The following is a 15589-nucleotide window of genomic DNA, read 5'->3' on the forward strand; positions in this document are numbered from 1 at the left end:
GATGGGTAGGTGGCAAATCTCATGTCAACACTAGTGGTACAGAGGGCACTGATAACAATAGCAGTTAAAACAAAAAGCAAAAGAACAGCAGCTACCATGTACTGAACCTCTTCTAGGTGCCTGGGCTGTGACAAGAGCTTTACTTGAAAATGACAGTACAGACAAAAGGTTGATCTCCAGGATCTATAAAGAACTTCTCAAACTCAACACACACAAAACAGATAATCATATCAAAAAATGGGCAGAAGATATGAACAGACACTTCTCCAATCAAGAAATACAAATGGCTATCAGACACATGAAAAAATGTTCATTATCACTAGCCATCAGGGAGATTCAAATTAAAACCTCATTGAGATATCACCTTACACCAGTTAGAATGGCCAAAATTAGCAAGACAAGAAACAACATGTGTTGGAGGGGATGTGGAGAAAGGGGAACCCTCTTCCACTATTGGTGGGAATGCATGTTGGTGCAGCCACTTTGGAGAACAGTGTGGAGATTCCTCAAGAAATTAAAAATAGAGCTTCCCTATGACCCTGCCATTGCACTACTGGGTATTTACCCCAAAGATACAGATGTAGTGAAAAGAAGGGCCATCTGTACCCCCATGTTTATAGCAGCAATGGCCACGGTCACCAAACTGTGGAAAGAACCAAGATGCCCTTCAATGGACGAATGGATATGGAAGAGCTTTACATTTATTAACTGATTTCACCCACAAAGCAATCTTCTGATACAGACATTATTATTAGTCCCATTTTTAAAGACTTTATTTATTTGAGAGAGAGAGAACACGAGCAGGGAGAAGGGCAGAGGGAGAAGCAAACTCCCCACTGAGCAGGGAACCCAACACAGGGCTTGAATCCCAGGACTCTGTGATCATGACCTGGGCCAAAGACAGATGCTTAACTGACTGAGCCACCCACGTGCCCCTTATTTGTCCCATTTAACAAATAGTATAGCAGAAGAACTAAGACATTGGACTCACAGAGGCTTGGGTTCAAATTCCAGCTCTGCCTCTTTAGCACTTTCATGAGCCAGTCAGTTTACCTCGCTAAGCTTATTTTCTTGACTGTAAGGTGGGGATAATAATGTCTCCCCTTCATTTTGATATGAGACATTATAAAGTGCCTGGCACAATGTAGGCCCTTTGGTAAATGGTCAGACTTATTAGTATCGAGCAGAGAACAGGGGGTTGCCGAAATTCTGGCCCTGTCTGGATCATGAGCCACAGCTGGGTGATCATGAGAAAAATCACCTCCTCGGAATCACTTCCTTTTGCAAGGGCTTGCTTCACTCCAGCCGTTCTCAGTAGTATGGTCTCTGGAGCAGCAAAGAGTACCAGCCTCACCTGGGAACTTGTTAGAAGGACAAATTCTCAGGATGCACTCAGTTGTAGCACTGGCGGGGGGGTTGGGGGGATGGGGCCTAGGAACCTGTGTTTGGACAAGCCCTCCCTGTACTCCCTGACATGCACCCAAACTCAGCAGCCACTGATTTACAAAATGGGCTGGCTGAAATTGAATCAACCCTTTAGAGCCCACTCTCTGATACTAATATTCTATGATTGTCTGTCCTGGCAGAGAGCCACATGCTGACTCCCTAAGGATAGTGAGAGGCCAAAAGCAATTCTAGACTCACTGGCAGCAGGGAAACGGAACATAAGCCCCAGTGGAGTTCTTAAACTTTTAGTCTTCGGGATCTTGTCTTGCCCTCTCTTGCTCCCTTATGCTGTCTTTTCTCCCATTTTTACCACATCTCTGTGGTGCTCTTGTGTTCATATCTTTCCCTGTTTCCCTTCCTTCCTTTCTGGCCTGATCCCCTTCTTATTTGTGGCCTGGTGCCTCTGGGTTATTCTGCCTTTTCCCCTGGCAGGGCTGGCCAAGGTGGGAAAGGGATCTGGTCATCTGCCTGACTAACTAGTGTGCCCTGTGTCTTACAGTGACGTGTGTGTGCAGTGGTGCCCACTCTCCCGCCACTGCAGCACTGAGAAAAGTAGCTCCATCGGCAGCATGGAGAGCCTGGAGCAACCAGGCCAAGCTACCTACGAGGGCCACCTCTTGCCCATAGATCAGAACATGTACCCCAACCAGCGCGACTCAGCTTATAGCTCCTTCTCGGCCAGCTCGAATGCCTCTGACTGCGCCCTTTCCCTCAGGCCAGAGGAGCCGGGCTCTGCAGATTGCCTCACGCAAGGCCCCGGGCCAACAAAAGCCCCTAATAGCCGGCCAAGCGTGGCCGAGACCTCAGGAGGTAGCCGGCGAACCACCGGGGGCCCCCTGACTCCCAGCTCCCAGCTGTCATCCCGCCCACAGGAGGCCCACCACTCAGGGCCTGCCAAGGCTGCCAGAGGCCCACCACAGCCTCCAGTGAGGCGAGATAGTCTGCAGGCCTCCAGAGCCCAGCTCCTCAATGGAGAGCAGCGCAGGGCATCTGAGCCTGGGGACTCCTCGCAGCAGAAGGAGAAAGTGAGCTTAGACACCATGCTATCCCCAAGGAACCCTAGCAGGTTCTGCTGCCTCAGTGGGCAAGACCAAGTGGCAAATGAGGGCCAGCAGAACTGTGAGCTCAGCCAAGTTTCTGAATCCAGCCAGCAGGACCCTGAACATCTACTGATGGAGGCCTCAGCCAAAGCTGTCGGATTCCCAAAAGTGTATGATAAAGCTTCCAGCATAGATTCCAGCCAGCTCAACAAAGCTTCGGCAGAGCTAGCTAAGACTTCTTCTTTTGGCAGCCTTCCACACCTCACAGGACTCACCGGGCATCGCCACAGTGCCCCAGAACAGCTGCTGGCATCCCACTTACAGCATGTGCACCTTGATGCCAGGGGCAGCAAGGGCACAGAGCTCCCAGCTGGGCAAGATGGCCATGAGTGGACTCTGTCACCTTTGCATAGCAGCCACACAGGGAAGATAAGTCCATGTCCCCCTCCAGGAGGAGCCCAGGACCAGCTCAGCAAAGAAAGAAAGACCAGGCAACTGGATGATAGGCCCTTGGGTTCAGGGCATCAGAGCCCAAGCAGTTCACCACACAGAGAGGCTGATGGACACCCTCCAGAGAAAGGTCTCCAGGACCCAAACAGAGCATGCCGAGCAGGCATTGACCTAGCCAGCCAGCAGCCCTCTGCCTCTGGCTCCCTTGTTCAACAAGCCAGGGACTGTTCTTCAGCCACTAAAGGAGCTGGCAGCACAGAGGCCACTGAAGAAGGGGAGTGTGGCCGGGTGGGTGGTAGACGGAATGGAGGACCCCGGGGCCGCTCAATCCAAAACCGGCGGAAGAGTGAGCGTTTTGCTACCAATCTGCGTAATGAAATCCAGAGGAGGAAGGCCCAGCTCCAGAAAAGCAAGAACCCCTTGTCACAGTTGTGTGACACTAAGGAGTCTGTAGAGGAGACTGAGGAGCCCCTAGAAAGTACTCCACTTCCTGCCTCTAACTCATCTCTTCTGTCCTCATGTAAAAAACCACCTAGCCCCAGAGATAAGCTCTTCAACAAGAGCATGATCCTCAGGGCTCAGTCTTCAGAGTGCCTCAGCCAAGCCCCAGAGAGCCATGAATCGACAGGCTTGGAGGGACAAATAAGCCCTTCCCAGAGGCCTGGCCAGCCCTCTGTGGGCCTGAACACCTGGTGGAAAGCATCTGAGCCCTCCTCGTCAGACTCTGAGAAAACAAGTGTTCACCGCAGAGTCCGTGGAGGTCACTGGCGGTGGTCTCCAGAGCACAACCTGCAGCCACATATGGCACTAGCCATGGAAGGCCCTTCTAACCCAGGTGACAGCAAGGAATTGAAGGCTTCTGCTACCCAAGCTGGGGAGGAAGCCATCCTCTTGCCCTTCGCAGACAGAAGAAAGTTCTTTGAAGAGAGCAGCAAATCCTTCTCTGCATCTCATTTGCCAGGTTTAACCACTCACAGCAGTAAGACTTTTACCCAGAGACCAAAACCTATAGACCAAAACTTCCAGCCAATGAGCTCCAGCTACAGGGAACTGAGGCGCCATCCGATGGACCAGTCCTACCATTCCGCAGACCAGCCATATCGTGCTCCAGAGCAATCGTATCATTCCCTGTCACCCCTTCAGTCAGAAACTCCCACCTACTCCGAATGTTTTGCAAGCAAAGGTCTAGAACAATCCATGTGCTGCAAGCCACTGCACTGCAGTGATTTTGAGTACCGCAGGACCTGCTCTTACTCCTGCGGCATCCAGGGAGCCGTAGTCCATGACCCTTGCATTTATTGTCCTGGAGAGCTCTGCCCAGCTCTGAGGAAGAGAAACATGATGCCCAACTGCTACAGCTGTCGATGCCACCACCACCAGTGCATCCGGTGTGCAGCGTGCTATCATAACCCCCAGCACGGTGGCCCTGAGGACATCAGCCTGGCGCCTGGCACCACCTGGAAACCCAGGAAGCCCACAGTGCAGGTGAGGCCTTGGTTCTAGGATGGGTTTGCTTCCTTACTCTCTTGGTGAGGAGAAAGTGAGGGAGACCTTACACTTACCACCTTACCATCCCTGGAAACCATACAGACCCTGGCTTTGCCAGAGGGTGGCTTCATAACCCTGGGCAAGCCACTCAGCCACCACAACTGCAGTGAACCCATCTTGAGAGTTAGGTGAAAATAAACTTTTTTTTCTTTACAAAATGGACAGAACCGGAATTTATATCCGGACTGTCAAAATGGGTATCTGAATGACCTTGAGCAAGTTGTGCAACCACCCAAACTTGCAATCGCATGATTTTGAAAGGGCATAAAGGGGAATTTTTGCTTCACAAAATGGCCAATCCTGAGAAAAGTCTTATTACCTCTATTATCTCTAAAGAGCAGAGATATAATGGCTGCCTCATAGATCAGTTGAAAGGATCAAAACAGGCCCAGTGCCTGACAGAAAGTAGCACTTACTCCCTTCCATTTCCTGCTCACAAACTCCTTGGAGCTGCAAACTTTGCACATGTCCCCCAGGTTCTGCTTTTAGAGATTTGATCACTCTGGTTTCCTAAAGAATAATCTTCTGCCCTTCTCCAGCCTATCTTTGTCAGAGACCCAGGGCTAGACTAGTTGTTGCTATACCCTGGTTATAGCCTACCACCCCAACACAGGCCACTACCATCCCCCAGGGTATTTCTCAGAGAATCCCCTATGTCCTTGCTGACTCCCTACCACATTCCTGCCCTGTGGCTTCCCTGTGTTGAACTGCTATTGCATAGGCAGACACTTATGAATGATTCAGTGTATGAAACTTCTATAGACATGTTCTTTGAAAAAGGGTACCTTAGGGTGAAAAAAACCTTACCAAAAGAGCATATACTATTCCTTTTATGTAACATTCTAGAAGAACTCTTCAGTGGGAAACAGGTTCAAAACAGTGGCTGCCTATGGAAGGTGCCACAGAGACTGAGTGGGAAAAGGCTTGAGGGAACTTTGTCACATGGTGATTACGTTCTGTATTTTGGTAAGCATTTGAGTTACACAGGTGTATGCATTCTTGTGCATTTCACTGGAGGCAAATTTTGCCTAAAAACATTATAAACAAATAGCAAACTTTATTTAATGACACGTATGCTGACATTTTTGAGCTATATTGATGTATACAACCTACAGTGTTCAGCATACAAATGTTGCACGTATTTTGTTATTTATCCTTAGGACTTCATGTTTTTGATGCTATTGTAAATAGTATTGTTTTCTTAATAGCAAGTTCAAATTCACTGTTAATACTATATGGAAATACAATTTAATTCTGTATGTTGGCCTTGTACCCCGCAACCTTGCAAAACTCACTTATTAGTTCTGGTAGCTTTGTGGTAGGTTTTAAAAGATTTTCTACATAGACAATCATGTCATCTGCAAATGAAGCTGGTTTTTACCTTCATTTCCATTGTGTATGCCTTTTCTAGGGGAGGGGGGCCTTACTGCACCATCTAGGACCTCCAATACACTGTTTCATAGAAGTGGTAAGTGTGGCTAGTGTTGCTTTGTTCCTAATCTTGCTCTATTAAGTTTGATGTGAGCTATACATTTTTCCTAGATGCCCTTTGGCAGGTTGAGGAAGTTCCTTTTCATATCTAGTTTTCTGAGAACCTTTATCAGGAGTGGATCCTGCATTTTTTTTTAAACACTTCTCTGTCTAGGGCGCCTGGGTGGCTCAGTGGTTTAAAGCCTCTGCCTTCGGCTCAGGTCATGATCCCAGGGTCCTGGGATTGAGACCCACATCGGGCTCTCTGCTCAGCAGGGAGCCTACTTCCCTCTTTCTCTCTGCCTGCCTCTCTGCTTACTTGTGATCTCTCTCTCTGTCAAATAAATAAATAAAATCTTAAAAAAAAACTTTTTCTATATCTACTGAAATGGTCCTATAGTTTTCTGTTTTACTTAACTGATATGGTGAATGATAATTGATTGATTTTTGAACTAAGAACCAGATAGCATTGCCAGATTAAATCCTACTTGGTCATGACATAGTACCCTTTTTATATGTTACTAGATCTGATTTGCAAATATTTTGTTAAGGATTTTTGTGTTTATGTTAATCAGAGATTTTAGTCTGGAGTTTTCTTATATTGCCCTTGTCTGGTTTTCATGACATGCCAGCCTTAACAAATACATTGGGAGGTGGCCCCTCCTCTTCCATCTTCAAGAAGAGTTTGCGTACAATTGGTATTATTTCTCCCTTAAGCGTTCAATAGAATGTATCATCAAAGCCATCAGGACCTGGAGTTTTCTTTGTGGAAAGATTTTAAACTACAAATTCCATTTCTTTACTAGATAGAGGTCATTTTGGTCACCTGTTTCTTCTTGAGTGAGCATTGCTAATTTGTCAAGAAATCTTTCTGTTTCCTTCATGTTTTCAAATTTTCAGGGATAAAGTTGTCACTTTCTTTAAAATACATCAAGAAGGTAAGATGGATTGGTGGATGCATAGAGGGGTGAATAGGGATGGGATGAGGTAGTCTTAGTGAAGTATTAATTGTTAAATCTAAGTGGTAGATTTATGGGTAATTGTATAAACTTGTTCAACTTTTTTGTATGCCTGAAAATATTTATAATGAAATGTTGAAGCAAAGAGGAGAGGAAATGTAAAATAATCGTTAAAGGGCACTGATGTGGGAATCAGACTGCCTGTGTTCAAATCCCCCAGCTTTCCACCTGAAAAAAAAAAAAAACCCACAGGTAACAATACCTACTTCATAAGTTGGTTATGAGGATTAAATGATGAAATGTGTAAAATCCTTAGAACAGTAACTACTGGATAGTAATCATCTTTGAAGTGTGAGTTATTTTCTCCTAAAATCAAGGGAGATTTTCGCTTAGCTTGAAATGCTTGCTGAAAGAAGGTCCTGCAGGTAGACAGTGGAGAAAGGGGGCTGAAGCTGGGAGAAAGGAGATGATGGCTTGCGGAAGTGGCAGCCCAGAGCTAGTAACTCCATAAGGGAAGGAGGTGAAAGCTGCAGGTTACAGCGGTTGGCAGCAGCAGGTATGCCCACACCATGCCTCTCATTTTGTACTCTGAAGGAGGGGGGACACGTTGGGCTCCCAGTGCCTGTTAGACCAGCTCAGCAGGTTTGCTTAGACACTAGACTTTCAGATGCATGGAGCCACTTCCTGCCCATTTCTACCCCTGCCACCTGACCACAAATACATACAAACCCCAGACAGAGGGAAAACTGACACTATGGGATAGGACACCCCAGTTCAAATGACCAGTTGTAAGAGATAAGCTGTAATAGGATCCCCACTTTATAGCCAGGGAAGCTGAGGCTCAGAGAGGTCACCCATCTAGCAAGTGGCAAAGCCCAAACTTGGACAGCATCATAGCAACTAACATTTGAGTAGCCACAGTGCACCAGGTACTAAGTTAGTCCTCAAAGCAGTCGGGAAATAGGTCCTGTTATTATGATGATCTGTCTGTGAAATAGCTGGGGGAAGTCGGCTAAAGAGCAGCTGGGTACTTGGCGTCACCCAGCTAGTGTAGGGCAGGTATGGGATTTGAATCCATGTCCTCTAGCTTCAGAAACCAAGCTCCTCATTGGGCTATACTGCCTCTCCATAAGCTGACAGAAAAGGCCCAGGCCTTCTCCAGCATGGCGGGATGCCTTCAGGCCATATGACTTCCAAAGGGGGCGGCAGGCCATCCCCAAATGCAACAAGCCATGGGGATAACTCCCTTGTTGGTTCAAAGAGGGCAGGCAATTTATGGCAACCTAAGTAGCTCAAGGGGAAAAAAAGGAAGGTGATATGCTGAGTAGCTGAGAAGGAGGCTGTGAATTGGGACAGGACTTTGGTTTGGCCACTGCTATTACTGAGCATTTTCCACAGGGCATGGACAGGAAATCCTGGCTCCCGCTGTGACTGAATGAGTAATAGTGTCTTTGAGGGCATCTCAGAAGGGCATCGAGGCAGAGCCTGAAGTCTAACAAGTTGTCAGAGCTGCTCTAACATGACAGGTACAGGCAGGGACCACTCTGGTCTTGGGAAAGCTGTAAACCTCATCTTTTCCATGGCTTCTAACATCTACAGCCTCCTACATGCTGAGTGCTGTTAGGAATCCTCTGTGCACATCCCACTTTGTTCTCATTCCTGGGAAGCTGGCAAAGCTTGATAGCACAGTCTTTGCCAGATAGGAAGCTGAGATTCAGAGAGGTGACATAACTTCCCTCATATAACACAGCTAGTAAGTGTCTCAGCCAGTATGACTGACACCAAATATCTTACCCCCAAAATGGAGTAAATTTTCATTTTTGTTATTGTTTTACTAAGGCAAAGATAATACAACTTTGAACAGGACCAGTAATAGCATTGGAAAAAGAGGGTATTTGGAAGATCAGTGAGGTTTAGGAAGAATTGTGCATTCCTGATGAGCTAAGCTCTGAGTTGCTAGATAGAGGGATGCTGAATGCAAAATTGGGGAGAATGTCAGAGGCAAATTTGCATCAGGTTTGGAGCTAGAATAGGAAGGCACCTATAGCTTGGCTACAGGGTAAAGGATTGCTTTGACAAAGCCCTTAAGGATAGAATGCCCAGGGTAGAGTGTGTACTCCCATAATGTGGAGAATGTGGTACGTGGTGATTATGCTCCCCAGAGATGAACCCGCCTAGGGCCCTGCAAGCAGTGCTGGGAGGAGCAGTGGGGGGGGGTGGGAGGAAGGGCCCGTGCAATACAGGGGGTACGCGTGTCCTCTCCTTCTGCCTCACCCTGGGAGAAGGTTGCAGCAGGAGCCTTGGGCCTCAAAGCTCCCTCAAGGGCCAGGGCTTCCAAGAAGATGCTTTCTATGTTAGAAGAGGCAAGAGGCGTGAGCAGGTTCACTTGGCAGAACAAACAAAAAGACCTCCTTCACAAGGGCCAGAACAAACAGCAAACGTGCTAAACTGGTTTATAAGGTGGTTTGGGAGGGGAGTGGAGAAATAGAGGGAAACACAGAGTTTCTAGAGCACACTGTCCAGGTCCCCGAGTGCTCTCTTTAGTCTCTGCATGCCCCCAGCACTTCACCGGACCTCCTTACAAGAAAGGCAGCCCCCCAGGTACATGTTTCTCTAGCCCCTGTGCCAGAGTAGAAGAAACCAGTGGGGGTGGGGCATGGCCAGGGACGGGCTCCTGCCCTCTTCACATTTTTGAGGCCATCTGGATACCTGTCTGCTCAGAGCTCCCTCACTTATCGGAATTTTGCCTTGCAGGAATTTCCTGGGGACAAATGGAAACCAATAACAGGAAACAGGAAGACCAGCCAGTTAGGGAGGTAAGTGATCACTCAGGGAGTTGGGGCAAGTTCGTGTCTCTGAGGCTTCTATAGAAATTGCTAAGATCCTGTGTTTGCTTAGTTTCCTTTGAGGAACCCGGCCTGGTGTCCATACCAAGAACTTGGTGCCATAGATGTAATCTAGCCTGCCCCCCAGGCAGCTGGGCTACAGACCACTAGGATACTTTGGAACATGGAGTAGTCAGGCATTATTGTAGGACATTGGGCCCACCAGCTCAGAGGCCTGCAGCAGGCCTGCCCAGGCACATGGATGTGTGGGAGCATATTATGCTGAAATATAGATAAGAAGGCATAAACGATGCCCACCTTCCCAGCAGCCATTGGGCAATTGGAGAGAACAGAGAGAAGGTAAGACTGTCCGGCTACCACTGTGTCTTTGCCTCAGTTGTGGGAGGCACTTGTTTCTTGGGCTCAGCTATCATCTTTTTCTAGTACTCGCTGGGAACTTAATTAAGATTTTCTCCTGAAAGTCCAGGGGCAGGTAGTACTAATGATAGATTAACATTCCTGGAAGAAGGTAGGGACATTTTTGCAAATGGCACATATGGCTTGTACTAGAAGGAAAAGAGTTTCTTGGGCAAAGTCTTTAAGAGAAAAAAAAATGCCCAGAGTAGAGTCTGCTCCTGTAATGTGGGGAACCTGGCACCTGAAACTCATGTTCCCCAGAGATGAGCCTGCCCGCCATAGGTGGCTATAAGGAGTGAACAGTTACTTTCTCTGGGCTGCTCCCCATCAGCCTGGCAGGACCCTCTTTTTTGTGAAACTCCTTAATATATTCATTTAGCCAGTTCTTCTACAGGCCAAATTATTCAAGACATCCCTAAATAATATTGATTCTTTAAGTGAAGCTCTAGAAATGAAGGGGGAATAGGGAAGAAGGCCCTTAGCCATGCCTATGTGGGAGCACTAAGGAAGAGGACTAGAATATGGGTCTCTCTTTTTTTTTAAAGATTTTATTTATTTATTTGACAGAGAGAGATCACAAGCAGGCAGAGAGGCAGGCAGTGAGAGAGGAGGAAGCGGGCTCCCTGCTGAGCAGAGAGTCCGATGTGGAGCTCAATCCCAGGACCCTGAGATCATGACCTGAGCCGAAGGCAGCGGCTTAACCCACTGAGCCACACAGGCGCCCCGAATATGGGTCTCTTGACCCCTGAAGAGCCCAGGGTTCTTTCTGAGGAGGTCTGCATTATCCCCTGTGATTTGGTGGGATATTCAGGAAAAATTTGGGCTCTCTGTTGACTTCAAAGACTGAGAAACCTGTCAGTTTTCTGGTTGGCGATAAAAGGAAGAACCCAACATTTATGAATAATGTGTCAGTCACTGGGCTGGACCCTTTTTAACTCACAGTCTCATTTATTCTCCACAATAGTTCATTTTATTACCTATTTCATAGATGAGGTCCCAAGAGCTTATGTAACTTACCTGAGGTCCCACATCTAGTTAGCAATGGAGCCAGGATTGGGACCCAGGTTTGTCTGGCCCCAAAGTTTATGCTTTTCTCCTTAAAACTACATCAAGTAGGATCCCTAAGGAAACTTTTCAAAGGGATCCCTCAGCATCATGTCTCAGAAGTCTGAGGCCTGTGCGGGGATATTAGGAGACTCTGTGGCTGATCAGATCCGCTGATCTGATCTGACTTGTAATATGTCCTTGGAGAGATCATTTCAGTCTGGTAGGTCTGCTGAGTTTCCCATATTAGACTGAAACCTTCGAGACAGGAGACCTGGTCTTGGCTGTAGACTTCTCCTCAGACTTCCCCTCTGTGCCTAACATAGTTTCTGACCCAGAGAATTTGGTCAAGAGGTATTTGTCTTTGGCTTACCAACTGAAGAAACAGCCTCCTCCACCATTGAATGGGTGAAATGACACAAAAATAATAATGCTAACTAGCATTTCTTGAGCACAGTGCTGTATTGTAGGCACCATTCAAAGCACTTCACAAATATTTACAGTTGACCCTTGAATGACACAGGTTTGAATCGCATGAGGCCATTTATCATGGGGTTTTTTTCAATGAATACAATATGGTACTATGAATATATTTTTGTTATGATTTTCTTAATAACATCTTCTTTTCCCTAGCTTACGTTATCATAAGAATATAGCATATAATACCTAGAGCATACAAAATATGGGCTAATTAACCATGTTATCAGTAAGGCTTCCAGTCCACAGTAAGCTATTAACAGTTAAGTTTTTGCCAAGTCAAAATTTACCCATGGATTTTCAACTGCATGGGAGAGGAGGGGTAGTGTCCCTACCCTACCCCCCATTGTTCAAAAGTCAACTGTATTTATCATTATAACCCTAAGGGATAGTTATTATTAGACTCTCTGTTTGACGGAGAGAAGAGACTGAAGCATACACAGGTAAATTCATTTGCCTGAAGTTCCACAGGTCTGGTAAGTTGACTAGACCCAGTTAGCCTACTTATAGAGACACTAGACTAACCTACAGTGCCTCTCCAGACTGGTTCTCTTACCAATCAGCCAGTGAAGGAAGAGGACTTTATTCAAAATCTAGTGTATGTACTGCCTTTTTCTAGGCAAGCAGGGGGAATGTTAGAGAAAGAGCGTCAGGAAGCACAATGCCTGTCCACCCACAGCTTGAGCAAAGGGAGACTAACCCACACAAAGTTAAGTAGCAGTAATAATAAATTACCACTTACAAAATGGCCTATGTGCTGCCAGCTAAGTTATACATATTATGTTATGTTTTATATGCCCCCCCAACTCTGTCAGGTTGGTATTATTCTAACTACAGTGGTTTTCAAACTTGAATGTGCTTTGGAAACACCTGGAGGGCTTGTTAAAACACAGACAGGTAGATTCCACCCCTACCCTCCCAACCCCTGCCAGTAGGTATGGAGTAAAGCTCAAAATTTGCTTTTTTTTTCATTTTTTATTTTCATTTTAATTTTTAAATTTTACTATGTTATGTTAGTCACCATACAGTACATCATTAGTTTTGGAGGTACTGTTCCATGATTCACTGTTTGCATATAACACCCAGTGCTCCATGCAGTACGTGTCCTCCTTAATACCCACCACCAGGCTCACTCATCCCCCCAAGCCCCTCCCCTCTAAAACCCTCAGTTTGATTCCCCGAGTCCATAGTCTCTCATGGTTCATCTCCCCCTCTGATATCACCCCTTTCATTTTTCGCTTCTGTCTCCTAATGTCCTCCATGCTATTCCTTACGTTCCACATATGAGTAAAACCATATGATAATTGCCTTTCTCTGCTTAACTTATTTCACGTAGCATAATCCCTCCAGTTCCATCCATGTTGATGTAAATGGTGGGTAGTCATCCTTTCTGATGGCTGAGTAATACTGCTTTGTATATAGGGACCACATCTTTATCCATTCATCTGTTGAAGGGCATCTCAGCTCCCCACCCCAATGATAGAGATGTAGTAAAAAAAAAAAAAATGAAACCCAGTGTTCATAGCAGCAATGTCCACATAGCCAAACTCTGAAAGGAACCGACAAAAAATTATATTTCTAACAAGCTCCACCAGGTGATGCTGACGCTGCTGGTCCTGGGGTCAGAACCACTGACTCGGATAAAGGATATGAGGTTCAGAGAAGTTATAGTAATTTAGTGAAGGTCTCACAGCTACGAAAGGGACAAACCAGGATTGAAACCCAGCTCTTGCTTAACTCAGATGAGTTGCCATAAGATGAAAAATGTCAAATACATGGTTCAAACAAGAAGCATCCGGCACGTGGTATGGGTCCAATACATGATAAATTGTTCTCTAAGTTTTTTGGAGGGTAAGAAAACTGAAGACTGGGACCTACAGGAGGAAAGGCCCAGAGGGGCTAAGCAGAGTATGTTGAAAAAATACACTTAAGAGTTCTTGCCTTGGAATTAGTCTGCCTGGGTTCAAATCCAGATTCTTATTTTCTCTAGCTGTACAAAACTTGGCAAGTGGCTGGTCCTCCTTTCTTCTCCCTGTCTCTCACACATATATGCTCTGTCTCTGCCCCATCAGGTTCCTTATTTTTTTTAATTTTTATTTATTTATTTATTTGACATAGAGAGATAACAAGAGAGAGAGCACAAGCAGGGGAGTGGCAGGCAGAGGGAGAGGGAGAAGAAGGCTCTCCACCAAGTAAGGGGCCTGATGCCAGGCTCAATCCCAGGACCCCAGGATCATGACCTGAGCTGAAGACAGATGCTTAACTGACTGAGCAACCCAGGCACCCCAGTTTCCTTATTTGTAAAATGGGGTTAGAGTACCTACCTCCTCTGATTGTTGCTAGAATTAAATGACAAATACGCCTAAAGCATTTGGAATAAAACCCAGTGCAGCAAAACTTCAGTAAATGGTAGTTGTGACAATATAGATGAAGAAGGGGGAGCAGCAGCAGGAGCAACAGCAGAGAAAAGGAGTGAATAGTGAGGTTTGGACCAGGGTAGGTAGGCCTTGAAAACTATATAGTATCACAAATACAGAAGCTATAGAAGGTTATCAATCAGGTAAGTGATGTGATAAATGTGGCACTTGAGGCAACTGGGCTGCCTTTGCAGCCTAGATAGGTTAAAGAAGAACAGCTAGGGTCAGTGATCCAGGCATGAATGAGTATGGCTCAGAACTGGGAAGGTGGAGGTGCAACAGGAACAAAGCAGAAGAGCTAGATAAATATGTGTGATATTTTGGGGAGAAAATGTTTATTATGAGAACTATATTACAGGAAATTAAAGAAGAAAAAGTAGCCTTAGTCCTACCACCCTAACACCCTGATTGTTTTCATTTCCCTACCAGCTTTTATCTATAGGTATAGAGACTTTTCCTGTTAGAGTTACAATAACTATGTAGATGTGATTATGTGTCCTGTTTCTTTTTTTTACACCACTAAGCATTACTTAGTAAACAATTTTTCATGTTGATATACAATCTTGTTCAATAGTTATAAATTTTAATGGCTGCATATTTCACCAGCTTAATGTGCTGTAATTTACTTAATCATTCTCGAATTGTTGGATAATTAGGTTGTTTCCAATTTCTTGCTATTATAAAGTAATGCTGTAGAAAAATTTCGAGTAGTTATAATCTTTTTCTCATTTTGAATTATCTCATTAAAAACAATTATCCAGAGTTGGGATTACTAGTTGAAACAATATGAGCATTCTTTTTGTTCATGATAGATTTCACCAAACTGTTTTCCCAGGAGCCGTTTTACACTGACATTAACAATATATAAGGGTACTAGTTTCCCCAAAATCTTTCCATCTGTGGAAAATATTTCTAATGCAATAGGTATAAATGGCACCTAGGATAATTTTCACTGGCTTCCTTTGATTATTCTAGTTTGAAATGTCTTCATGTGTTTATTTAATATTTGCATTGCTTCTCACGTGAATTGTCTGTTCAAATGATTTGCTTACAAGTAAGTGACACCTTCTGAGGGAAAAGTACAGAGAACTGATGACTGGAATTTGAGACAGAAAGAAAATAAGTCAAACATAATTCTGAGCTCCAGATGACCCAAAGGAAGTTATTGACAGAGCTGGGGCAGGTGAGAAAGGGGAGCTAGCTTGGTGCAGATGATAAATTTGAGTTAGGACATGCTGAATTTGAAGTTAGTGAGGAAGACAAGTAGATTCTTTGGAGGAGGTTTGTCGATCAGCCAGTCATGGGATAGGATGAGGAAGAAAACCTAGCAAAGGAAAATGAAGGGGCAAGCAGCCAATGTGACCAGTACACCATGACAGAGGATAAGGAGAAGACTGCTATTGGCTTTGAAAATTTAGAATTGCAAGTGACCCTCAGGAAAACAAGTGTAGTAAAGTGGTGGGCCTGGAAAGTAGATAGCATGATGTTCCATAAGG

At 45.4% G+C, this 15589-nt stretch overlaps 1 protein-coding gene across 4 annotated transcripts in view; it reads left to right on the forward strand.

Annotated features, from left to right (window-relative positions):
* The window catches only part of SHROOM4 (shroom family member 4), a 221970-nt gene that overhangs the window by 176707 nt on the left and 29674 nt on the right, over window positions 1–15589 (forward strand). For all 4 annotated transcript variants that reach the window (XM_044234583.1, XM_044234586.1, XM_044234585.1 and 1 more), the window contains 2 exons: window positions 1946–4421; window positions 9668–9729. In XM_044234583.1, coding sequence (XP_044090518.1) covers window positions 1946–4421; window positions 9668–9729 — 2538 coding nt within the window. The remainder of the gene's footprint in view (window positions 1–1945; window positions 4422–9667; window positions 9730–15589) is intronic.

The sequence above is a fragment of the Neovison vison genome, chromosome X (assembly GCF_020171115.1).
Source record: "Neovison vison isolate M4711 chromosome X, ASM_NN_V1, whole genome shotgun sequence".
Lineage (NCBI taxonomy): Eukaryota > Metazoa > Chordata > Mammalia > Carnivora > Mustelidae > Neogale > Neogale vison.